Source organism: Rattus norvegicus, chromosome 14 (genome assembly GCF_036323735.1).
Source record: "Rattus norvegicus strain BN/NHsdMcwi chromosome 14, GRCr8, whole genome shotgun sequence".
In the NCBI taxonomy this organism is placed as follows: Eukaryota; Metazoa; Chordata; class Mammalia; order Rodentia; family Muridae; genus Rattus; species Rattus norvegicus.
In genome coordinates this window covers 26852527-26879628 of record NC_086032.1, presented here as the reverse complement: position 1 = coordinate 26879628, position 27102 = coordinate 26852527, and the positions used below count along the sequence as shown (strand labels likewise).

General features: G+C 38.6%; 1 protein-coding gene across 26 annotated transcripts in view; it reads left to right on the top strand.

Moving 5' to 3' along the window:
- The window catches only part of Adgrl3 (adhesion G protein-coupled receptor L3), a 767242-nt gene that overhangs the window by 578504 nt on the left and 161636 nt on the right, over nt 1-27102 (top strand). For 22 of the 26 annotated variants that reach the window (XM_063272835.1, XM_063272833.1, XM_063272832.1 and 19 more), the window contains 3 exons: nt 13489-13788; nt 16794-16897; nt 26701-26886. In XM_063272835.1, coding sequence (XP_063128905.1) covers nt 13489-13788; nt 16794-16897; nt 26701-26886 — 590 coding nt within the window. The remainder of the gene's footprint in view (nt 1-13488; nt 13789-16793; nt 16898-26700; nt 26887-27102) is intronic. The other 4 variants (XM_063272834.1, XM_063272831.1, XM_063272820.1 and 1 more) reach the window with 1 other exon arrangement.

Sequence of the window (27102 nt, the reverse complement as noted above, 5' to 3'; positions counted from 1 at the left end):
TTAAAAAAAATAATTAAAAATAAAAAGAATCCTGAAGCAATTTATTTTCTTAGCTCTGACATACTGTAGCTATATGTTATCACCCTTTAGAGACTCTGATTGGAATAATTCTGCATTTTATAATCTATCAGCCTATAATTGTTTAAAGTTAAAAAGGTTTTCAAATAGAACAAAGCCATGTGAGAGTGGGAAATGACATAATCCTAAGGTAATATGTGAGTCTCAGTGATATGAGTTAATCTGTCCTATCGAAGTTGGAGAGATTAGAATACACCTGAAAGACCCCCGGAGAGGACCTTTCCCTCAGGAGGAGTCCCAAGCGCCCAAAGACCGAGCCGAGTCCACTCGGATGCAATCAGCAAGAGGGTTTATTGGAAAACACAGGTACCTGCGGGCACACAGTCTCTTCGGAGGACTTGCGCGCCCAGCAGCTCCAGCATGGGGCTTTTATAGGGTTTGGGGAAGCAGAAGCTGGCGTACAGAAGCAGATGCATAGTTACGAGGATTGGTGGATTCAAATGAGGCACATAGACATGTTCACATATGATTGGCTATTACACATGATGAGATAATAAGGTATAGCTACACACATTGGCAGGTTTGGGGCGTCCTGGATGTCGGGGGCTGGGGGCTTATCTCTTCCTGCCAGGTGGCCTGTGAGTCAGATCAGGTACTCCTGGTCTGTTCTGCATTCCTTTCCTTTTATGGTCTGTTAGTTCTAGCAGCAGGGCGGGGCTGCCTGGAGTTGCTTTTCACAGTGTTTAGTCCTGAGTCTGTGAACCCTGAAACACACTCTTCCAACTCCATATTTTTAAACCCCAAATCTGTATAATTTTCCCTTCACACCTATTCAATGGCTATTAATTGAGTACCTTAACCATGTGATATGTTACTGAAAAATGAAAATACACACTTGTTGCAGGACAGGAGAACAATAGTCTGTCAGGGACTATTAGGTTTGGGGCCTACAGTACTAGGCTAGTGCTGTGTAATTGGGTTATAGCATGGATCCCAGCAATCTTTATCTTTATGGTGCTTTGTAAGAAGAACTTGGGGTGTATTGAGTCTTATGCAAACTTAGAAACTTTCCTCTTGGGAAGATCAGGCTGCGTTTCAAGGACAGTAAGCTTTGTGTAGGTTGCCATAATCCCTCACTGACTTCTCCGTTTTGTGCTCGGTCTACAACTTTAACTCTACAATAGATCGATTTGCTTCCTATTGTATATTTCAGTGTTTACCTTGACTGGCTAGTTACTTTTCTACTGCTGTGAAGAGACACCGTGACCAAGGCAACGTAGAAAATAAAATAGTTAACTGGGAGCTTTCTTAGAGTTTTGGAGGGTTGATTCCATGACCATTATGACACTGGAGATGATGCCAGGCAGGCAGGCTGGCATGGTGCTGGAACAGCCGTTGAAAGTTTACATGATGAGACAACAATGAAATGCTGAGGCCGGGGGAGGGGGAGGGAGGTGAGGGAGGAGGAGGAGGAGGAGGAGGAGGAGGAGGAGGAGGAGGAGGAGGAGGAGGAGGAGGAGAGAGAACTGGTAATGGCTTGGGCTTTGAATAGTAAAATCTCTCCGGACACACCTTCTTTAACAGTGCTTTACCTGCTTATCCTTCACAAATAGTTCACCAAACTGGGAACAAAGATTCAGACAATTAACCTAGGGGAGATCCATTTGCATTCAAACTACTATAATGACCTTCCTTTCTCCCATTTCTCTGCCCCACTTTATTGCCAAAACTAAGTAGTAAATATTTTAAAAGAGATTGTTATGTAGTTCATGTGCAAATATCATTTCACCTGAAATTTTGAAACATTTCATGGATAGCTTATTCTGAAAAGTATCTTACATTAATTTATATTCTTTTTCATGCTGCATATTAACCTAGAGCCTTGCACATACCCTACACATGATCTCCTGGCGAGCTATATCTCCAACCCACATTATTCTTTCTTGAAGAAAAAAAATCATTTCATATTAGAGACCAATAGTAATCTGATTACTTTCTACAGGAGGCTTAGATAAAGGGCAACATAAAGTAGTACTGGGTCTTCAGAGCCTGGAGTGAAAGATAAACTTCATAATTTAACTTTATCTAGCCTGTCTTCTCTTATTATACGATGCAGGAAGAAGTTCAGCTGTCTAAGGTAGATACGTTCTTTTTAACTCTCTTGAAATACCTCACAGTAAATTAAGATAATCTGAATTTCATTCTACCACCATTATTCCTGAATACTTAATGTGCATTAGATAGTGAAATAAATATAAAAGTTGCTGTCGCCGTAGTCGGCTGACTTCCCCTAGCATTTAAATTCCATGACTTATACATACTTCTACACTACCATTTACCTTAAAAATGACCAAGAAGAATTATGTTCTTAAATTTATATCAGAAAATGCTTTAGTCTGATTACTTAAGCACATAATCACAGACGCTGCTGTCCTACATGTTTTCAATGAAGAAAGTAATTATGAAATAATAATGCTGTCCAGTAGTACATTAGGAAGTAGATAAAAACTGATCCTGCTGTGAATATTACTGCACGCTTGTTTGTCTAGGAATACACGTAAATGTATCTAGTAAGGAATGTTCCTTGTGATTCTTGTGTAAAGTTACATTTAGTTTTATAACAAAAATTACATTATTTATTTAAAGAAAAAGGAAGTGATTTTTAAAAAGGAATTTTGCAAGAGAAGACCTTTGTAACCTCAAAGTTTTTTTTTTTATTTTTCTTTCTGTTTACAACTATATAAAGGCACTCCATCAGTGTTGTTCGATATGTAAACTGCATAGCTATATACAATGTAGAATATGGTTATGAAAAGTTAGTTTACAAATTAGACAATAACAAATAGTATCTATAGAAAGACTTTGTTTCTCCAGCCTATAGATCTATAATCTTCATGATAGTCTTGGGTGTGAAATTGCCAAGTAAAACTGTTAACACTTCTATGTTAGATGTTTCTAGAACATGTAGTCTGGAGTGGATTATCAGAGATTTTCATCCAAGCTTAACAAAATCACGGTGTAACTTTTCAAAATAAAGTCATCGTTCCTTTCTTCCTTGCTGATGAAATACCTAAAAGAAGCAAGTTAGTGGAGGAAGGATACATTTGGGATGGCTAAGGGTAGCAAGAGGGGATGGAAGCAAAAGCAGCCAAAGATGTAGCCAGGGGAGCCTGTGAACACCAGGCTCAGGAATCAGAGAGGGGACAGAAGCAGGACAGTAATCTAACTTTCAAGGCCGGTGCAACAGAAATACCCTTCCACCAACCAGGTCTCACCTCCTGAAGGGTCAAAACCTCTCCCAAGCAACACCAATGACTGGTGACTAAGTCTTCGATCACATGAGTTTGTAGGGACAGTTTTTGCAGTGAAACCAAAGCAACTGTTACATGTCAGATAGTATATTTGCACGAGAAAAAACAGAGCGAGTAATTTCCTTGTCCCCAAAGAGAAACAGATAGTTTAAATGCTATTGTGACAGATGATTTAATTTATCCATCAAATGTCTATATCCTGTACAGATTGTTACTTAGAAGTAATTATAACATAACTTTGATATGGATTGAACTTAGTATCAGTTATAAATTACTTCTATAGCTCTCTATCATTACTTAAAAAATTAATGAATAAAATATTTAGCAGCCTTGTCGTTGTTAAAGAAAATACATGCTGGAGAGTGAACACTTGGCTTTGCAAGAAAAGAAAATAGCTGGACTTGAGGAAGACTCCTTTTTTAGGATGACTGCTGTCATAATCACCTTACTGTTCTCATGTTTGTTTCCACCTTAAGTTAATTTTATAAAAAAATAAATGCCGGAATTTTTAAGTTTTTTGAACCACTTAGATAATATAATTAATATACTACTATTGTGAGCATACAACTCCAGAAACCTAGAACGGTTTGTGTTGTTCAGCAATTTCAACCTCGGTCAAGGCAAATGAATCTTTTGCTTCAGTTTTAACTTGTCATTTTAACTCTCATACCACACAGTGCACTGTACATATGTACACAGATACATGTATAGGTAGGTGTTATGGCGTAAATACAAGTTAGAGAGGCTTGAGCTGAGTCCAAGAGGCTTCAGACATTGGCTGAAGATGAGCCTTACCTGTAAGTCACTGAGCCAGACCAGCACTTGGAGGGAGCTGCTGGAGTCAGGATTGAGAGCGATGCCTGCTGACAGAAATCAGCTGCAAGATTGAGTAGAAAACAGTGGGTCAAGTCTAGGACCAGGTGACCAAGCAGGTGGGTGAGCAGAGAGTTCCATAGGCTCTGACCACGGCAGGTAAGGGAGCTCAAGCCAAGCTCCAGGAACAGTTCTGGGAGGCCTTGGTCCTTGGCACACACCAGGTAGATAGATGATGGGTCATTATGGGGCCATATTATCACTGTGTTAAGGACCTATCACTTTATGGATCCCAGAAGGGGGAGGAGGGGAGGAAGGGAAAAGGAGGAAGGAAGGGAAAGGTAGGAGTGGGAGAGGTAGAAAGAGATAGGGAGAGAGAGAGAAAGAGAGGGAGGGAAGGAGAGGGAGGGAGGGAGGGAGAGAGAGAGAGAGGGAGAGAGAGAGGGAGGAAGAGAGAGAGAGAGAGAGAGAGAGAGAGAGAGAGAGAGAGAGAGAGAGAGAGAGAATATGTTGTGCCATTTTCTTGGTCTGGAATGTCTAATAAGATCTTGGACTTGGTTTCCCTAATACGATTTTAATATACTATATGCCCTCTAGTCTATTTCTATTTCTAGGAATAACTCAATTCATCAGCTTCTACTGGGCAGGTGGTACCTGACAGATGGTCTAGGTCTAGGAACAGATGGCCTAGTTTCTGAGTCCACCTAAGGTCTACAATCATCATCTTCCCTCAAAGTGGAGTCAAAAGCTGCTTGTAAGGTAGAGTGTTCTAGGCCAATGAACAGTCACACACACACACACACACACACACACACACACAAACACAGCACTCTCTTAGACATTATAGAATAATTGAGAGTAGGGTACAGGCTGAAGTCAATACCTCCTTTGTAGTTTTTAAATATAAATAAACAACTTTTTAAAAAAAGGCAATCAAAAACCTTAGCTACTCTGGTACGATTTTTTATTAGTCTCCTAGAAATGTGAGAATGTGTGTAAAAGATGTAAATACCCCATGTATCCACAGTCAGTCCAGTTACTTTCTAGGCGTATCCCATGTGCTAAACTCTCGACATTTGAACAATTACATCGAACGTTTATCAGTTCATCAGAGAATATGGAGTCATGTTAATGCCTGGCTAAATCCAGCTCTCCCTCCATCACCAAGCACAGTGAAAAGTGGTGAATCCAGAGATTCATGGCTGTCAAGAATATTCATGCCATTTGTGTGCTCAGCCCTAAACTCAATATTTAGGCTCCCCCCGCCCCCACCTCAGACTTAATAACCCCTCTGGGTGGTGGTGGTAGTGGTGGAGTGGAATAAAAACCCGGAAGAACTGGGAGATAATGGAGATGAGATGCAAAATGCTATCTGCGGAGCTTGACCCAGCCATCGCAGTCTTGATCTCACCACAGCTGTGGTTGTTGATGCTGGGCCTGAACAAAAGTAGGCCGGTTACAACCATTCCTGAACGAAGAGGAATGGGGGCTGAGGGTTCATAGGCCTTACCTTTTCCTGATGAATTTTCAGAAACTGGTGGATTCTGAGTAACAGGTCACCACTACCTTTGTGTACCAGAGTGAGCCCACCAGGCTCCAATTGGTATTGACAAATTTCTAGCTAGGCAGACAGTCCTGGTTGAGCTCAGTGGGTCAGAAAAGGAAAAGCCTCGAGTGTGGGCAACTTTTAAGGATGAGCAATAGCAGGTGAGGGAGAAAAGAGAACAGGAGCCGAGAGTGAACAGACTATACTGTAAATGTGCATGGAATTGTCAAAGATCAAATTTAATCAATAAAGGAAATACTGGTTTAGTGCTTACAAGTGCTGTAAGACTAGAAATCTCACCTCTCTGTGTCTTCTTTATGGACTGCAAGTAACAGAGGTCTTTGGCACATAATAAATTAGAAAAGTATCAAAAACACATTCATTGTTCATTTGTATCCAAACATTATTTTAGGCAGCAGGAAAGTTCCCTTATATAGTACGTCTGAGCCCACAAAAGAATTAGAAATGACCTCAATAAAGCGGGTGATCACCATAAAGCCTGCATTCTATACTTTCAACTAAAAAGAGTCAGCCTCTCCTTCATAGGTCAACTGCTGGTTCTCCATATCAGAGTGTGGCTGAGAGGAGGAACTCTATGGGTGTTCCTCTTTTCTTACTTTGGATTCATAACCCTGGAAAACATTCCAGTCATTCAATGCCTCCGTGCTAGTCTTTTAAAGTGAAGAGTATGAATATTAGCTTCTCACAGGCTTATTCTCTGAGTTATTGCAGTCTCTGAGTTGTATTAATTATGTATCTTAGATACTTGGAAATAAATACCTGGGAAACTCCCATTATGTTTGTGTCATAGGATAACTTTTAAAAAATATATGAGTAATTCTTGGATTGAATTATTATCAAAATTCATTGTAGGTTTACTAGAGTATAAACATGAGTAAATGTTCACCATATAGCAGCAGCATTGTATGGGAGAGATTTTGATAGATCTGGATTCGAATCCAGGTCCTGTCACTCAACAACTGCACAGAGTTGCCAGGAAAACTACATGAGTTTTCATAAACATGCAAGATTTAAACTTAGAAGAACTTACTGACTTCTGTCAGCTCCCTAAAGAAAAGTATGCCCAAGCAACATGTATTTGAAATATAATTAAAGCATAGGTAAAATAATCATAAAGATGAGTATGGGTGCCCCACATAATGGGAGCATTAATATAGTATAAGAAAATTTTTGCTTTTTGGCTTTCTGGGATCTAACATGTAGCAGATAATTCTGAAGAAGAGTCCCCTAAAAATCTTATATTTTCACTTATTATCATATATAATAAGGCCATTATGATTTCATGTTTATTAAAACACTTAATTTTCTATATTTACAATAAGGGTAGTATCCTAAGAGAGAACCAGGAGATATAAGTAGATCAAATTACAGAAATAAATATGCCTCTACATGGCTCATAGTCTATAGTTTTCCACTCTCAAGAGGCCATGCAGTCAAATCCCACAAATGAATTCTGAAAGGATCTGGATAATTTCTTGATCCGTAATATCAGTGTTTCACTTTTAAGACTGTGTCTAATCAAGTGTGCTGCCACTGATTGCTCTCCATGGAGAGCAGGGAGGACATCTTTTTACCCTGAGTGTTGCACAAGTAGCCAAAAGCCATGCTCAGCACTGGGATGGTTTTAGCTCTCTTGTTTCTTCTATTGGGCCCTTGGGAGGCTTGCGTTAGTAATGGACCTTGGATCCAAGTGAACACTTGGCAAGCGCAGAGCACAAAGTGCATTTGCAGTCAGCCAGAGTATTGTCTATTGTAATGAGGGTAATTCAAAAGAAACATTTGTAAGAAGAAAACCGCGAAGAGGATAGTGCTTTGAAGAGAGGGAAGAAGAAAATGGACAACTGAACAAAAAAAGGCTGTAGGTTTTTCCTGAGTAGAAGGCAATGTGTTGACTGTAAGGTGAAGTTTACATTAAGATTATATAGCTTTCCTTTCTGTCTTAAGTATTATATCTTTACAATAGCTGTTTATCCCAAATGTAATTGTTGTATAACCAAGGATGGTAATGCCTTACTAGAATCGCTTTATTCTCTCAGTATTGTGTTAAAAGCTTACATAAGGCTGATAATTGTAGAAGTATAAAGCCGTTCATAAATGTGGGCTTTTTTTTCTGTGTACGGAATGGTTCCTGGTGATAGGGATCAAACTCAGGACCTTGCACGTATTAGAAAAGCATGGTACCGCTGAGCTGAAGCAAGGGCTCCTGTTTGCTTCACAGACTCTCACTGTGCAGTCGATGCTGGCCTATAATTTGTGATTATCTGGCCACCGCCTCCCAGTTCTAGAACCTTAGATATGCACATAGCCCAAGGTCAGTTTTTACAGCAAAATATTGTGCGATATGCGACAAGAGAACAGTTCACTTTCTGATTTTGTGATAGTCATTTGCTTAGTTTGATGTCGTGTTTTCTCATTTTAAGATTAATAATTTATAACATCAATGACTCTTTAATTTTGATCGTGATTAAGTGAAATTACAAATATACAAGTGTATTATAAACCACTAATCACTATAAAAATTGCCATTGTTGTCACACTTTTCTGTATATTCTACAAAACTTGCATTAATATTCTAAGTAATAATTGTTTAAGACAGGCCATAGGAAAAAAAATTAAAGAAAGTAAGTCAAATAATGAAGAATAATTTTTATTATTTGACTCATTTTTTTTTACTATAACACATTACTATAGATAGTACTTACCAGAATTGAAGGGGATTTTTTTTTTTTTTTTTGTGATGGGAAGAGGTAGGGAATAAGGCTATAAAGACTCAATGTGGACAAAGTAATAAAAGTAACTAAGCAAAATACTCAGCTAGGAAAAAATGCTAATCGTAAGTAGTCACTCAAACTCACTCTTTCCACACGGTATTCTCTGCCTGATACACAGCAGGCAGACTCTTAGCGCACCGTTTGATTAAGCTCGCTGTCTTCAGCTGAGATCGCACAGCAGCATCCACTGAGACACTGTCACAACATCCTGTCCTCATGGAAGATCAAGACTCTCTCATAGCATGTGATGCGAGCTGGAACCCAACAAGCAAAGCTTTTCTGAGGATTCAGATACTTCTTTTGTCAGTATCTATCGATACGACAAGTTGATGTTATTGTTTTTTTTTTTTTAACACGCTCAAGGGACATCGTGTATTTCACTAGTACTTAACTCTGCCAAAAGCTGGCATCAAACAGGGCCCACGGGACCCCAGCATAGCAGTTAGCAGAGAGGAGCTGGGAAGTGAGGATAGATGGTGGTTAAAATCGACAGTTACTCCGTTTAAATTCCAACAGAATTGGACAGTCTCCACTTTTAGGCGTTTCTCAGTGACACAGTTCCAAGGGAAGAAATTCAGTTTTGATTCTTAGAATTAGGATGTCTGTAGTGAGTTGATTTTTTTTTTTTTTGGTAGTATCTGCTTCACTATGACTTTCAAGGAAAGATGTTGATATTCCCAGGCTCTTTACTCTTCGTGTTGTCTAGTGGTTTTCTTTAATGATAAGCATAGATTAAATAATTAAGTACATTTTCTAGCCAGTTTATTGAGAGACATGTAGCCCTACCGTGCTACTCCATTGCCATAGTCTTCCCCATTTTGTTGATCCTCTGTCATCTTCTGATTCCTCACTTGATCTATCCCTGGACATTCATCTGTTGCGGTAAAAAATATAAAAAGGGTTTCTTTTATCCCGTGCTAGCCAGAACTGTAGGGCCACATGGCATCTGTGGGATGTTTTCATCTCAGTCAGCAAAGTGTCTCACTCGCTAAGCTCCATTCCATTGCACACTGCGGTCGGCTACTCTCTGAGCCCTGCATCAATCTCTCTGCCCATCTCGTTCCCAAGGCGGGCCGCTGTCGTGCCAGTTTCATACAGAGACCCCTATCTCAATGCTCTCTTTCTCCATGCTGTGGACTCAGCTCACAGTTCCAGCATCCACACCCTGGTCCCAGAGGTGGCTCCTGCCTCGTAACTCCTGCCACTGCTCTGTTTACATTCCCAACATCTGCCCCCTAATTTATGTTATGAACTCCCAACAACCCATTAAAATCAAGAGTCAACAACTGTAAGATTTCTATGTTAAATTCTCCATCCACAATACATCCACACAATAAACTCCCAACCAATTGATAAGATAAAAACCACCCATCTAGATAAGATAAATTTGCCTATAGAAATCCATCCCAGCTACCTTGGCAATTCAAGACCACTCAGATTTGGGTCACCCTTCTCGGTGTCCATCTTGATTCTCCTTCCTTTTCCTTCTCTCCTGCCTTACAAAAGCTTTGTCCCATCCTTAATTTTTACTGTCCAATCATGATCTTGACCTAACTTGTGCCAGCCCTTACCAGCATATAGACATCAACCTACATTCATCCTCTTAACTTAGAGTATAGTTAATCTTGGGAAGGCCAAATTCAGAGTAAATCATTTTAACAAACATGTGATAGGATTTAAGCCAAGCTTAGAGGCTGAAACGCTCTTTGATGAAGTCGGATGTCATGCAATGTGTGACTCAAAGAAGAGGTAGGGACATAGTTGGAAATGGAGCAGCTGTGCTCTCTCCCGTGGACAAAGGCCCCATGACAGAGAAGGAGAATGCAGATGTGGGACTGTGAATCCTGTGTGGTTTAAATAATGAGTAAAAAAAAATGAGAGTTTTCAGAGTGCCCAGGGGGACACTCATGGAGAACTTTGAGCATGAGGTAAAGGCGGCCTACTTTTGTTTTGAGAGTATCCAGAAACTATTTAAGAATTTGAAAGGAAGAATAACCCAGTCTAGTTTTTACTCTAAGACATATCTCTGGGGAAATGTAGAAAACGCTTTGAGTTAGTATCTGAAAAAGAAAAGAAAATTTTCTCTTACATGGTGGTGCTATTTCTAAAATGTTTTGCTGTGATGAGATAGTCTTCAAAAACCTAGCCCGTTTAATTAGAACACAGTGATACATTGAATCTTGACTAAAAGTTCTATTTGAAAATGGTCAGGCTGGAGTCACCATAAGTAAAACTCCTGTAGCAGTTTGCCATTGTCTTGTACATATGCACAGCCATGTGCATTTATAGAGAAAATTATTGCAGAACTAATCTCCCTCCCAGTTAAATGCTAATTAAAATATCCAGTTTTCAACAAGGCATTCATCTTGAAAGCATTCTGCAGTGCCTGTAGAATTCTCTAGAAAGAAGACAATTGAGAAACAATTTCTATTTTAAAAGTATTTTTCCCTTCTAGCTCAAAGAGGTTCGCAAACAAGTTAAGTTGAGCATAAGATTATTTAGCTAATAACAGGTAACTCTACAAGTCTCCATTTTTTTAACGTGATCAAACTTAAAAAGACAAAGAACAAGCAAGGCTTTGTTTGAAATAAAAACTACAGCTCATTATCAATGAAAAGATTATAGTCCTTGTCAAAAAGCTTAACAGTTCCTCTAAGTGGTCCCTTCAGAAGTATAAATGAGAGCTGGTTTTATTTAAATTAAAGGAAAAAAATGTGAGATTCACTTTTAACTATTGCCTTAACAGTTCCCCAATAGCAAGAAGTCAAATTTTATGTCATCTGAAAAAAAATTTTTCACCGGAAAAAAATCTAAATATTCTTGCATCCCAGTGATGACATGATGACATGAATTTTTAAAAATGAATAATAGCGTTACATTCTTAATTTTTAATCTATTCTTACCTTCCAATGTTTTGATGTATTTTTTGCTGATTTCTCAAACTTTAGTCACATCTTGATGTTTTTAATCTAAAGCATTAATTTCTCTCAACATTTTGAAATGTTTTACTAAAGTTCCTTAATCTATAGCAGACATCAGAGTTAATGAATACATTTCATGAACCCCGAGCTCTTATATTAGAATGATAAATACTGAAGAGTCTGACCATTTTACTTTGCTGAAGCTGTTATTAGAAAAACAGTCAAAGCCTTACTGTATCCACTCGCCAACAGTGATAGACTCGTGTTACATCAGTGACTGGGGAAAGACAGGAACTCCGACAGGGGTTTCAGGTAGAAGAAAAAGACACAATCAGCCAAGCTTTGCAATTGAGAGCACACAATACACTGTGGAGGGGAGCAGAAAAGAGATACTCTTCCTCCTCCTCTCAACTTGAAGGAGTTGTAGGCAGCACAGCCTCCATTACCATTTTCCCTGCCCACTTTTCTATCATGTACAAAGGAAACAAAGAGATGCAGAAACCTAAGAGGGTAAGGTAAAGCAAGAAATACGACGTCAGAGAGCATCCTGCTAGGAATGATTACAGTGATCCGATGGTCAGAAAGCAATCCCTCTGCCTCTACCATACCAGTCTTGGACGGAGAAGTTTTACGGACAGCAAATTTGCTCCCATGAATGTGGATCTCTTCTGCAGCAGCTGAGACTTGACAATCAGTCTTCTATCGCTATGCATTAATTTATGAGAGATAACAAGGTTGTCATAGGGATTTCTAGTTAGCCTGCACCAGGCTGGAGCCCATGTCCCATAGTCTCCTGTTAATAAGCGAACTTAGCAATTTAGTGACATAACTTCTTATGAAGTGCTTACAGTATGTATTGATAAATCAGACTTGGTTGCTTTTTAAAACTTGGGTCAGTTCTAAAAGTAGACAAGGTACCGAAGTAAAATATAATAAGAGATTGTACTGAAATTGCTCTTTTTGAGATTATAATACAAATACAATATTTCTCCTTTCCTCTCCTCACACCTACCCCTCCATTATACAGTTCCATGCCCTTCTTTAAACTTGTGGCCTCTCTTTTCATTAATTGTATATAAGGATTTTTTAATTATGTCCTCTCTCTTTTTATTATTTTTCCATTATCATATTTAGGAACTTATACATTATTTACATATAAAACTAATATATTTTACATCTATATATTATTTCAAAAATTATATATATATGTATATATATATATATATTTGTGTAACAAAGACTTCCTTCATTCTTACTTTTAAGGTCAGTTTCTCTTTTTCCAAAAGAGAAGTGAGAGAAACCAGTCAGCCAGTTCCTATGAGCGTGTGTGAACACACACACACACACACACACACACACACACACACACACACTACACACACACACACACGAGAAGATTTATTTGGGGTCTATCATGTCATCTATCATGGCCAGCAGGGCATGACAAAGGATGGCTCTACCCAAGGCAGTCTGAGTGTGAGACAGTTTGCTCACATCTCTCTCCTTGAAGCAGAGAGCTCCTCCGGCACTTGGTCAAGATATCATACATACATCTTCCTGCCTCAACCCCCAATCTACTGGCCCTCTGTGCTCTGGGTAGGCCTTAGTTCCTACTAAGTGCACAATTTCTCAAGCCACCAACTCTGGACCAACTTTTTACAAATGAAATTGTGGTGAACTGTTCACATTCAAACTGTAGCGTTTAATATGAATAGAATATTTTATCTAACTTTTCTCTATACATATTTTGAAAATTGTAAGTGGAGGGTTTATGGTTTTAATTCTTTCTAGTGGGAAAGTCTGAGAGTATTGAGAAGCTTACAGAGAGTCCTATTGTGCTGTAATCTTGTTTTCTGTGACTAGAGTTGAAGAAAAAAAAAACACCTTAAAAGTGTGCTTGGCAGAAGTCAAATGTTTGGTTTAGCACTCTAGTGTCACTCTGATCCCTTGGTAGTGGCAAGTTTTTGCCCTGTCTAAAATGAAAATGGGGTCATTGATTTCTGATCTTAGGACTTCCTGAGGTCATACAGTGAGCAGGCAATGTAGGTGGGGTCTTTTGGTTTTTTTGTTTTCCAATTGTGTTTCAGGGATTTCTACCACAGGACCCCTGGGTATGGGAAGCACGACCACCAGCACCACCCTCCGGACTACCACCTGGAACCTAGGGAGGAGTACAACGCCATCCTTGCCTGGCAGAAGAAACCGCAGTACCAGTACGCCGTCCCCAGCGATTGAGGTGCTGGATGTTACCACACACCTGCCATCTGCAGCCTCCCAAATCCCAGCGATGGAAGAGAGCTGCGAGGCTGTGGAAGCCCGAGAGATCATGTGGTTTAAGACCCGACAGGGGCAAGTAGCAAAGCAGCCATGCCCAGCAGGAACCATAGGTAAGCCTGCCCCAGCCTTCATTGGTTTTGCTTGCGTTCTTTCACTCTATGTTCATTTCCTTTTTGTGTATTTGTTTGTTTTTCCTGTTTTCTCCTCTCCTCTTAGTTCCCTCCTTTATTTTGTTTTTATTGTTACTATCCATTTTATTTATTAATGTTTGATTATGTTATGAACTCAACCGAGTACTCCATTGTTAGCTTTTGGTAAAAGAACCTGCAGATGTCACAGGTGAGGACTTAGGAGAAACGCTTATGAGAAATAGCTTTCCTTTAGTGTTAGTGCTTCGAGCAAGATGACGGTCTAGAGTCAGGTCTTCCTTGCAACACTCCTGCACTTTCCTTGCATTTCCTTCAGTTTGTCTTGTGTTTCTCAACAGTGGGTAGATATTAGTAGCAGAAACTGGGCTGTGTAGGCTTCTATGTAACATGATGACCAGTGATCACACCCTTTATAAAGAAGGAGAAAGCATGAATAACTTTTATGTAGTTGTTCCCTGGTAGCCAAAGGTTCCTGACATGGTCATGGGCCTTCTGCTGGGTGCCATCTCCTACTCACAAGCCTTGATTTAAGAACAATCTCCCCCGGTTCTTCCAGGAAATAATTAAGAAACAGATGCCATGAACCTATTTTACTTCTGCCATATTTATAATATACCAAGGTGCAGTCATATTTGCCATTTTTAGACAAATACTTGACTTCTGTCATTTGCATCGAACTTCATAATGCTTGACATGCCAACAAATATTTGTATTATTCATATATATATATATATATATATACACACACATACACGCACACATACACACACACACACTTATAATACAATTGATATACGCTCATGTGTTCTTATGGGCCATTTTTGGGACATTATTCCCTTGATTCCTTGAGCTGTGTGGATATGTAATTTAGGTTCCATAATACAGAGTGCTGGGAGCCCCAGAGATGGTCTTGTTTTTTTATAAGTGCCCAGTTTAGCAAAGTCCTTAAAAATTTAGCACCCTTCTCTCTCCCATGAAAAGGAATGGGAATACTTGTTTCTAACATTTTCTGGTGCATTGGAACCAGAAAGCCCCAAAAGACTTTCTTATTTCTCCCTTCTAAGTTCAGCTGCTCTTTCTCCAAAAGAGAAGTGAGAGCAACCCTGCTGCTCTAGACAGGTCGTGCAAGCATGAGAGAAAACCGTTATTTGAAAGCAAGCCCTTTACATCCCTGAAAGAGGTCATCACTGTCCTGTGAAAATCGAGGAAGAGTGTCAGTGTAGCGCTTTTGCGGTCCTCCCAGGGCTTACAGGGTACTGCCAGCGTACCTGTGTCCTGATTTCATAGATCTCTGCATTCCTGTTAGATCCCAAGTCCAGGCCTACACATTCTACTTTAACTTTGGACGTAGCTTCCTCACTTTATTCAGAGCTGTATTTAGATCCGTCCTGTATTCCACCGGGGATGCTTTTCTGAATCCTGATTCTAATCATTCTTTTTTCTTAAAAATCTTCACTAGCTCCTGGCATAATAGACCAAGGAGCTTCAAGGCCTAGCTTTCTGGCCTTCCCAGGTTCATTAAGTAAAACTCCTTCAAGCGGCAGAAACCCCATTCAAAAGTCCTGAGGTTTCCCAAAGGCGACACATTTCCTCTACCCGAGATGGCCTTTCCCACAAGCTTTCCTGAAAGCCTGCATTGCTAATGTTATCTTACCCCTACAAACAGAGCACAAGGTCCACTCACGCCAGCTCTCCAGGTCTTAATTCATGAAATTCTTCCTCACATCCATGGCAGTTACCAACACACTCATTATTATTATTATTATTATTATTATTATTATTATTATTATTATTATTATCATTATTATTATTATTGCATTTTAAATTTACATTTCAAATGTTATCTCCTTTCCCGGTTTCTCATCCATAAACCCCATATCCCATCCCCTATCTCCCTTCTATATAGTGTCTCCTCGGTTGGGGATTTAGCTCAGTGGTAGAGCGCTTGCCTAGGAAGCGCAAGGCCCTGGGTTCGGTCCCCAGCTCCGAAAAAAAAAAAAAGAACCAAAAAAAATATAGTGTCTCCTCAACAACCACCCACCCCTTCCTGCCTCCCCGCCCTGACATTCCCCTACACTGGGACATCAAGCCTTGGCAGGACCAAGGGCTTCTCCCCACTTTGGTGCCCAACAAGACCAGCCTCTGCTACTTATGTAGCTGGAGCCATGGGTCTGCCCATATGTACTCTTTGGTTGGTGGTTTAGTCCGTGGGAGCTCTGGTTGGTTGGTATTGTTGTTCTTATGGGGTTGCAAACCCCTTCAGTTCCTTCAATCCTTTCTCTAATTCCTCCAAATGGGAATCCCGTTCTCAGTTCAATGGTTGGCTGCCAGCATTCACCTCTGTATTTGCCATGCTATGATGCAGCTATATCAGGCTCCTGTCAGCCTGCACTTCTTGGCATCAGCAATATTGTCTGGGTTTGGTGACTTTATGTATATGGAATGGATTCCCAGGTGAGGCAGGCTCTGAATGGCCATTCCTTCAGTCTCTGCTCCAAATTCATTGATAAGTAGATATTAGCAAAAACTCGAATTGAATTACCTAAGATACAATCCACAGACCATATGAAGCTCAAAAAGAAGGACGACTGAAGTGTGGATGGGAGAACAAAAATATTCATCGGAGGAGATATGGAGACAAAGTTTGGAGCCAACAGACTGTTAAAAATGCTGAATTCTAAAATGGGCCTGGATAGTTCAGTTGTTAGAGCATCAGACTGTCAGTATGAGGTTTAAAGTTCAAGTCACTGTTCAGGTCCTGATACTAAAAACACTGAATTCTTTTAATTTGCTGTTTAACATTTGTCCAGTTCCATTCACTTTCAAAGCACTGTCTCTGTAGCTTGATAGATACTATCTCAGTACAATTATCTAATTTTTAAATGTATATACTTAAAATTATTTATATATATATTTAGAAATAGGATTTGAGTATTTGAAACATGAATGTCTCTTTCTGTCTCTAGGTGTATCAACTTACCTGTGTCTTGCTCCTGATGGAATATGGGATCCCCAAGGACCAGATCTCAGCAACTGCTCTTCTCCTTGGGTCAATCACATAACACAGAAGGTACATATGAAGCACGTAAGGGAGATTTAGCAGGCTTTGTCTCTTTGCTGTTGATTACTTGTGTTGAAAACCAAATGGGATAATTTTTAAATTAATCTGTAACAGTATACTTTAGTAGAGTTTTCCTTTAATAGAGTTTAACATTAAGAGACAACCTTTACTACCCGATGTGCTAATTTGGGGATTCTGTTGTTTTTAAATTGCAAATACATACTCTAAGCTAGGCATTATTGTTTCTAATAAGTTTATTATTAATCTCATTTCTATCGTATTTCAAGCTGGAGATGAACATCCAAGGGACGTTAACCATCAAGCAAGAAAAAAAAATCTTACATGCATATGGATTCTTTTCCTCTGGAAATAATAAAATAATGCAGAAAATTCTTCCTCTTGAATCTTGAGCAGCTTGCTGAATGTCGTGTAGCCTGGCCATTTATCAGTGCTAAAAGTACACACATGTTTGATGACATCTTCAGACTAAAATTTGGGCTTATTCAGTTGCAATATGTTGAGCATTTTTAGTATTAATGCACTGTGGGGCTTGGAATTGATTTCATTACAAACAGAGACCAGATGTGCATTTATGCCAAAAGGGCTATGGGATGGATCCTTATTACAGCAATTTATGTGGATTTATGCACTTCTAAAATGCAGAGTCCAGCTATAGCACATTAGCCATGCTGTGAAATTTCTGAAAGTTTTTTTTTTTTTTGGCCTGAGAAATATCACAAATGATGGCTTTCCTAAAAGCCTGCCTGCACCATTTACTCTTTTCTGTATTTGTTTTTAACCAGGCTTATCCTCAATAATATTCTGTATAATAATCCATAAATACCTACCCAGTAGATCATTAACCGAATGAGCTATAACTCTCTGTGCACTGTCGATCAAGAGAGAGTCCTGGTTTTTACTGACTCTGTGACTCTCGTACATATGCATCTCCATACTTGTTGCTATTCATAATGAGGCTTCTCCAATTTCGGCACTGTTCCTGCCACAGCTTTTACGTCCTTTGATTTTATTACAGTGTAGCCCAGACCCTGGGGCATATAACTCTCCCTGGATGTGATCGGACTAAGAGATCAGCAGCGTATCTTTTTACATTAGCGACTTAAAAAAAAAGTTCCCTAGATACTTAGCCCAGGGGTTAATATAAATTCAATAATAATTCACCTAGAAAGCTGAGTGTTTTCATGATAATTTCTGAATATGGTTGGGCTATTTCATTGCAGAAATTACCGGGTGACTTGAACTGATAATGATAGTTAATTTCCTCCTTTCCTCTGCAGCCCTGCTAATCTTAGGACAAAAGAGATAATTCCTTTTAAAGACCAGACAGCTGTTGCCTATTTGATTCATGGAGGAGATGTTTTGTTTTATAATAAATTGGTCTTGTTCATCCAAAGCATTTCTGCTTAATCCTTATGGGTCTATAAAGTTTAGATATATTATAATTACATTTAAATTAAAGAATGCAGTCAACTGGAATTTATAACAATGATATAAGTTTATAAAGTGCTCAGAAGAATCTTTTGAGCTCTCTCCAAGAGTCTTTAACAGTGGAGGCTCAGGGAGGCTATACCTTTAGGACCCTCTGAGTATCCACACACTGGCTAGCCTGCGATTCAGCCATTCTCACGTTCACAGCCACATTACTCACTACCAGGGTCTCTCCATGTTGTCCGTTCTTCCTTCCTTCCTGGTTGTGTCTGTTATGTCTGCTACTCTGAATATGAAGGACACCAGGAGTTCTTCTCCCAGACTCCCAACTCACCATACATGTTTCTTCCCCAACTCTCCTACTCTGTTGTCCCCTTTACCATGACTTTTCCCTTGTTCTCATCACCTACTCCTCTCCTTTGTTATGTTTTTTTCTTCCATACTAGATTAGAAGATTGAAGAAACAATATATGTGCATGTATGTATGTATGTATGTATGTATGTATGTATGTATGTATATAATGGCATATTGTTCCCTTATCTCACTGAAAATACAGTAGTATCTACCTGTATAGTAAGTTTGGAGTGGACATTCCCTGAAGCATGATGTCTCTCATCTCACCTTATTTGATTATCATAATATATTCATAGACTATGTGGCTTTTTTCTTATTGTGTTGAAGTCTGGAAAATCTAACATAGGGTCGACAGCAGATTCAGTTTCTGGTAAGGGCAGTTTTTATGTTCAAGCAGCTGTGTAATACTACTTTTATAAAATTACCAATCCCATCTATGAAGGCTTTGCCCTCAATACACAATTCATTCTCCCAAAGCTCCACCTTTTAATCCCATTGGTTTCATCTGACACATTTTGTATGTCAGTGTTTACATTGAATCTATCATGAATCCCCTACCCCATGCTTTTATAGGACTGCTAGGGAACACTTGGGGACTTGAGTTCATTATGGCTGAACTCTAGAGAACAAGACATAAATCTCTTTATCAATCTTCCCATCTGTAAAATAGGATAGATCCTTAATGTGAGTAGGAATATTTGCTTGCTATTAATTAGCACTATTATAGATTTCAAATATACAATTGAAAATCTTGGAAGTTTTATTTAGCTGCACAAAGCAAAATTAATATTTGCACTAAAAATGAATTATGCAATTCTCCCAACAGTTAGTCTAGAAGGAAGAAGAGAGGCAATGGATAATAGTGGTTGAGTCTTGCAAATGAATTTGGATTACATATATGCTGATGAAGTTAAAAAGTGAATTTTATGTGACAACAGAGATTAGATTGCATTTCACTAAGAAAAATTATGTTATAAACTTATTAAGAAATTTGTTATAAACAAACTAGTTAGGATTCCTCTATGACAATTATTTTTAATAAAAAAGTACAATGTTGAAGTCAACATTTTGAAAGTGGAATTCATATTTTCTATTTTGCATGCCTTCAGAGTACATTTTATTGCATTATCTCAATAGTCGACTATTTCCATTTTAGTCTGTAATATTGATACTTTTGAACAGCTCCCATATTCTGTGCAGGCTGAGTGAAGAACGCTTCCTCCTGCTAACCTGTTCCAGCAATTATGTGAAAAAGATCTGGTTGAATTGTCACAGATAATGGTTTTGTTTTCTTCACGATAAACTCAAGGCCCCTTTATTTTGTTTCTATATAAGCTTCTGGCAGATTCTGAGATTATGTGGTATTTTCCTGGGTTTTCAGAAGATGAATATGAGTTTTAGATATAATTTTAGCCCTTTACAATACAAATTAGTCCAGTTATTTTCCCCAGAATATCAGGTTGAATTATCCTAGTTTCTTATGGGCCCTATTTTAACTTTCTTAAAAGAATAGAATAAGACTACAACTAAGTTTAGAATGCATGTAAATCATTTTTTAATCTTATCAGAGATTGTGGGATACATTGGTTACTAGTCTCTAGAAACAGAACCAAGAGAATGATCATATGTACCAGAAAGGGATGTAGTAGACTGACTTACACAGTAGGGGATTTGTAGTCTAGCAATGGCTGTCTACACACTGGAAAAGATTGAGACCTTAATAGCTGCTTAGTCCGTCAGATTGACACTAGCTGTCTGAGGATGGATGCTTCATCAGCTCCAAACTGGAGCTAAAGGTCTGGAAGGTTCCAGGAGAGCTACTGCTCTTTAATCCACATTTGAAAGCCAAAGAAGTTGGGTTTCAGTGTCAGAGAAGTGTGGCCACCATAGTAGTAGCAACAACATAGGTACACTCACTGATGGGACAGAATAGCAGACAAAAGCAACTTTGCTTTATCCTTGGACTTTGTTTCTGGCCACTGTGCACAGGTACTGCTCACTCAGGAGAAGAGTTTCCATAATCCCTCCTGGACACATCCTCACGTACCTTCCCAGAGTAATGTCTATTGGTTGATTATAGATTCAGTCAAGCTGCTGATCAAAATTAACCAAGTCTTCGTGGTTTCTAAAACTTCAGACTTACTTAATTTACTTACATTTCTTATGTACATGCATTTGGCTCGAATATTCATTTGGCTCAGATATACATTAGAATAGGTAGAGCACTCAAAGAAATAGTACATTACTGTGTAGTAATGTAGCAAGTAATTTCTACATTTTTAACTCCTTATCAATGGTTGATAAATAAAACCCATAAAAATCTTGAAGGTGGTTTAAATTTTAATTAAAAATTGCTTTTGCTTGTGTCAAAGTTTAAAAGGGTTCAGTGTATCAACACAGTATCTATTTGTTCATAACTTCAATGTTAAGGAAAAGCAGCTAGTCTTCTCTTAACTGATTAAGTCCTGTGTATAATCCTGCCACATCAATACAGGCATTAATTTACTAATCCTATAAAATTCATGAAATTTCTCAGTATTTGAATATATATAATAACTTTATTAACAGTTAATGAAAAAATACATAAGAAGCACTATAATGACTGCTTTAAGCAAGGAAAAGGTTGATTTCTAACATGGCTCTACAAAAAAAAACTTGAAGCAGGTTAAAAATAAGTATGCATTTTAATATAGAATGAAATCATTTTAAGTCACAGTGACTAGAAAGAGAAAACTAAGGTTATCAGAGCGATCCTTCAGATGCCAGTGAAGAGAACATGAGCGGAGAAGGTCACCAGGAAAACGTGGTCATGAGTTTGAGCTCAGCTTGTGGGAGCAGTGGGAAGACCCAGCCAATGGTGTTGCTGTCCAATAACGTAAAGCAGAGCCTGGGAGGAGCACATCCCTTACCTCCCACTCCTGAGAGTGTCTGTGAACATTTTTCTTCAGCCACCACTCCCTGCCAACACTCTGCAGCCTGCCCCACCCCCAGGTCATCCCTGGCTCCTGCCATTTTTGATTCTGCTTATGCATCTTTTGAGATGTCATCATTCAAATGCAAATCTGGATAGCACCTTCCCGATTCCTTCAACCTCTTCAGGAGCAGTGCTGCTTCTTCTACTTCCCCAGCTGTCTAAACTCTAGCTATAGTACCCTAAGTGCAGCTAGCCTTAGGGCTTCCAGCTCCTCCCTTACTGACTGATCCTCCTGCCTGGAATCCAGCACCTGCCTCTATTTCTAATCTCTTCCTTTCCACAGCATTTCAAATGAAATCATCCTCAGAGAAGCATTTCCTAAATTATTTTGTAACCTCACACATTCCAGGAAAAGTTCTTACTAACAATTCTACTTCACATGGTTTCCGTATTCCATCCAATAAAACTAAGTATATGTCGAGATAGGTTTTTAATAACTCTTTCTGCTGCTAGTAATTAAGACATTTAAACAGATAATCATCTTTTTCACTACTATATCCACAGATCTTAATGCAGTGGTACAGGAGTTTAAACCATGGGGCAAAGGGTGAAGTTCAGTGGGAGACTAAGGACCCAGACAGAATGAGGCTTTATGATTCAGTCCCTCAGCCCATTAAAGAATGCAATGATTAATGTGTTTATTAAAGATCAAGTGTGCATATAGGTTAAATGAGCTACTGTTCAAATGATGTGTTCATGTTAGAAAAATGGTAAACACATAGCTCGATAATAGATGATAGATGCAGACAAACAGAAATGAATAAACAAACTGATGGAGTTAGACATATTTTCCTACCTAAAAAAAAATAAATAAAAAGATAGCTTTAAGTATTCATGGCTATATGCGATTTATACTAGGCAGAAATTTTTACCAGGCTCGGCTCAGGAAGCTTGTCTTGGGAACCAGCACCTTAGAGAAATGTCAGAAATAAACAATGCCTCTATCAGTGGCCCAAGAATGGAAAAAAAAGAAACTACTCAACCAATTAGCTTCATAACTCAGGGTGGAGTGGCTGGTGACCAAAGCATGCTTTTAGTTAGCTTCGTCACAGTGATAAAATATCTGACAAAAATCAACCCAAAGGAGCAAAGATTTATTTCTACATGCTCGTGGGTTAAGAAGTCTCTGTCCATGGTATGTGTTATCAGTGCTTTGGTTCCAAAGGGAAGCTGAAGACGAGGGCGGCAGGAAGGTGTGGCAAAGGAGATGCTCATCTTGCTCCCAGCCAAGAAGCAAGGAGAGAGGAGAAGCCCTAGCAGGATGTACTCTTCCTGGGCCCACTTCCTGTGACTTCTTTCCTCTTCCCATACCTTGCCTTGCAGTTACATCACCTCCAAATTCTGCCACTAAATTCCTAGTCCAACACTGTGGCTCATGTTTGTGATCACAGCTCTCACCAGGCAGAGGCAGAAACCTTACAAGTTGGATAATAATCCTGCCTCAAAAGCAATATATTATTTAATCCCTGATGAAGGTAGAGTCCTTGTGACCTAGTCCCTTTTCCCCACTGTCCATCAGCTGCCGATGACACCTAAAACTCAGGAGTCTTTGGGGGCTATTGTATATCCAAATCATGATAAAGGGTCGATGTAGTAGTAAGGTAGAAAAATCACATAGTAAATGGAAGAAATACTTGTGTCTTTTCTTGGATTAGATGTGTGCATCCATTCCCCCCCCCTCATTGCTGTGACAACAACTTAAGAGAAGAAAGGTTTATTTTGGCTCAGGTCGGGAATTGGTTCCATTGCGATGGGGAAGGAATGACGGTGGGCAGATGGTTTCATGGCGGTGGGCTCAAGCAGAAAGCAGAGTTGGTACTAGAACTGAGTTTTCCAACATTATTGTCTTCCCCAGTAACCCAATACTCCTATCAAGGAACATGTTCTAATGATACCATCGCTTCCAAGGCAGAACCAATGGCAGGACCACGTGCTAAAGGACATTTCACATTCAAACACTCAAAGGCGAATGGTCCATCTTTCATTTCCCAGGGATAATTTTTTGTGTGATTTATTCAGTTTTAAGGCTCAGTGAGACAGAGACAGAACAGAATTTTTATTTAATTCTTTCACAGCTTCTAGTCTCAGTGTTTGTGTGTGAAGTGGAATTGTTTTCTCTCCATAAATAAAGAACTCTGGGTGTACCTTTTTGTTTGTTTTATTTTTGAGAGATTTCTCTGTGTAGCCCCAGTGGTCCTGGAACATAGAGTAATCGTCTCCATTCTGCCTCCCTACAGGTGCATGCTACCTCACCCTGGTTAAGCCAATACTTGTTGAAATTTAGCTATGGTTACTGATTTGAAGATAACCCATTAGTGATCCAATGGCTCTATGACTGCATTGTTCTCTTAACAGTTCTTATATAAACAGCAGGATCATTCACCATCAGCCTTGGCTTGATAATCTTTTGTTTTAATGCTTCACAATTATACATGAAAAAATTAAATATTTACGTGCTCAAACATTACCCTGTTTTCATTTTATTCTTAAACCCAATGTTATAATAATATTGAAGAGTATGATTGCATAGTCCACTCCAAAGAAAATTGACAGGTGTTTTTACATATAAAGATTTGAAAGAGTTATGAACCCATTACATTATAGTAGGTGCACTCTATTTCTGTTTGTTTAATTTTATATAATAATTTCTGCAAAATACTGATTATTAACTTTAACAATAACATTACCAGTAACAATAGTTTAATATCTTTATATATATTAATATATAATGTATAATGTTAATGTGTATTACATATGTTTATATTCATAGTTATTATATATTTATAATATAATATATTTGTAATATAATACACATATTTATATATTTTTTAATTTAAATAACAGCAATAAGGATTTTTCTTTTAATTCTGAATTGTTAAGCTTTGGTATGGTTTAGTATATTTATATAGATATATACATAAACACAGAAATTGTAATAACATATATATTTGAAATATTTTACTGGTATGCTTCTAGCAGTGTACCTTAAAGGCTAATGTCAGCAGCATTACTCTCCTTCATAATTTTACAGATGCTTGTGAGCCACCATGTGGTTGCTGGGAATTGAACTCAGGACCTCTGGAAGAGCAATCAGTGCTCTTAACCACTGAGCCATCTCTCCAGACCCACCTTCTTCATAATTTTAAACTGTTGACATTATACATTTATAATTGATTGGTTCTAAAAGGTCATAACTTCTTTTGGCCTTGGTCACAAATCTTACTTGGATGTCTTTGACTGTTTACATTTTTGACGTCTGAGATTGTTTCTTATATCCAATAGTAGTAAGAGTCAGCATTAATATTTTGCCCTATACAGTTGATGGGATTAATATTCATTTTCATAATCTTAACACTGCTTGATATTATTACATTTCACTCTAGTTTTTCGTGTGTGTGTGTGTGTGTGTGTGTGTGTGTGTGTGTGTGTGTATGTGTGCATGAATCTGGTTGTAAATTAAGCAGATGTTCCAATCACTTCAATTTGTTTATTTAAGGTTTGTTGTCATTTTGGTTTTGATTGTTTGGTCCTTCTGTGCACATGAAGCACCCCCGAGTGCACTCTATTTCACTGACTACTCTACTCTGTGTCATCCTGAATAACCACTGGGGGACAGTTTATAAAGATTTTTGTTTGTTTGTTTATAATCTATAATTCCAGCCTTGTATAACATAACAGAATAAGAAAACTAATCTTTAACTAATGACACATATATATTCAACTGGTGAGGGGTATGTTATCATTTAGAAAGATAGATATAAGACTCTCCCTGGAAAGTGGAATCAATAGAGAAAAATTTGCACTATATTCTTCTATATTGTGAAAATGAGCTGTAATATTGTTTTAGAAATTGAAAATACCTTTTAAATTTAATTTTGCAAATTAGAAAACATGTAATGAACATTACGATCCAGGAAGTGGTACTTATTTACCTCTTAACATATTTCTCACATCATGTTTTTTTTTAGATGTTTTAACTGAGTACAGACATGGGGGATAATGGACCACTCTACATGTTAGACAGCTAACTAGAAAAGGGGATGCATTTGCTTGGCCCTTGTTCTTCACAGGATACCTCAACCCTGACATTGAACTTGAGTTCATTCGCTCTATCTGTAACTTCTAGATGTGTGTTCTGTGACCAGTAGATCCAGTGTCTTGCACCCTCCCAGTGTCTCTCTTGTCCTGAGCTGACTTATTGTCATGATCTCGTTCTAGTATGTGAAACTTCATGTGAATTCTTGCACACGGTACTGGCAAAGGCCCCACGATGACAACAGGAGTTTCACATCATGGTCTTTGTCTGTCTCTATTGGTATCTCTCATCATTCTTAATGAGTGAATTTGTGTTCCTGTTTTCTTGTCTCAAGGCTATTTAGTATATTCAGGAGATCACAGAATATTATCCTGAGTTCCTTTAACATCTTTAGGTCTCACCTGATTTTTACTTTTTTTTTTTAAAGAATGCATACAAAATAATCAACATGTTTCAGAAAGCAGAAACACAAGAATCTAGTAATTGGCTACTCGATGTATTGGGAGAAAATGTGAAAACTTATGTGTTTTGCAAAAGCAGGGGTTTTAAGGAGAGTAAATTTCACTGATCTTAGAAACCTTAGCATTCACTGAGTTCACTAAATGCTCATCTTGGCATGAAGGAAATGTGGACAGCCTCTGAGAATAGAGATTAGGAACCCACGAGAAGCTCTCATCAAACTCCAATTTACAGACTGACAGAGAAAATAGTGGGACACACCTCAGACTTAACAACCCGAATGACTAACTGAGGTGACAAATAATCTTTAGAGGGAATTTTCCACAAAAATCTCCTTAACGACAAGACTTTAAAGTCAGGCTTTTAAGAGAAGAATGAGTGATCAGGAAATATTGTGGAGTACCGTGAGATAAGAAGAGCATTTAAGAACTGTCTCTTGCCTCAACTATTTTACTTTTGTACAAAAGGGATTGTTAAAAGAGACCAATGAAAATACTTACGGAAAACATTTGTTTTTCCTTTCTATTTAAAAATAATAGCTGAAATCTGGAGAAACAGCTGCCAATATTGCCAGAGAGCTAGCAGAACAGACCAGAAATCATTTGAACGCCGGGGATATCACCTACTCAGTTCGTGCCATGGACCAACTGGTTGGCCTCCTGGACGTACAGCTCAGGAATTTGACACCAGGGGGGAAAGACAGTGCTGCCCGAAGCTTGAACAAGGTGAGAAGCTCAGCTGTGTCTGCCTTTCAGTTTGCAGTGAGACAGTCTTTAGTTTCTGTTCTCTCCAGTTTCATTGTTCAAAACCAACCAATCCTTACATTGAATTGTCTTAACTACTTCACTGTAGTTGTATTATGATCTTATTTGACTTTTAATTTAGAGAAGTAGGTACCAGTCTCACCATATGCATTTTGTGTTTGCAATTCGGCTTTTACT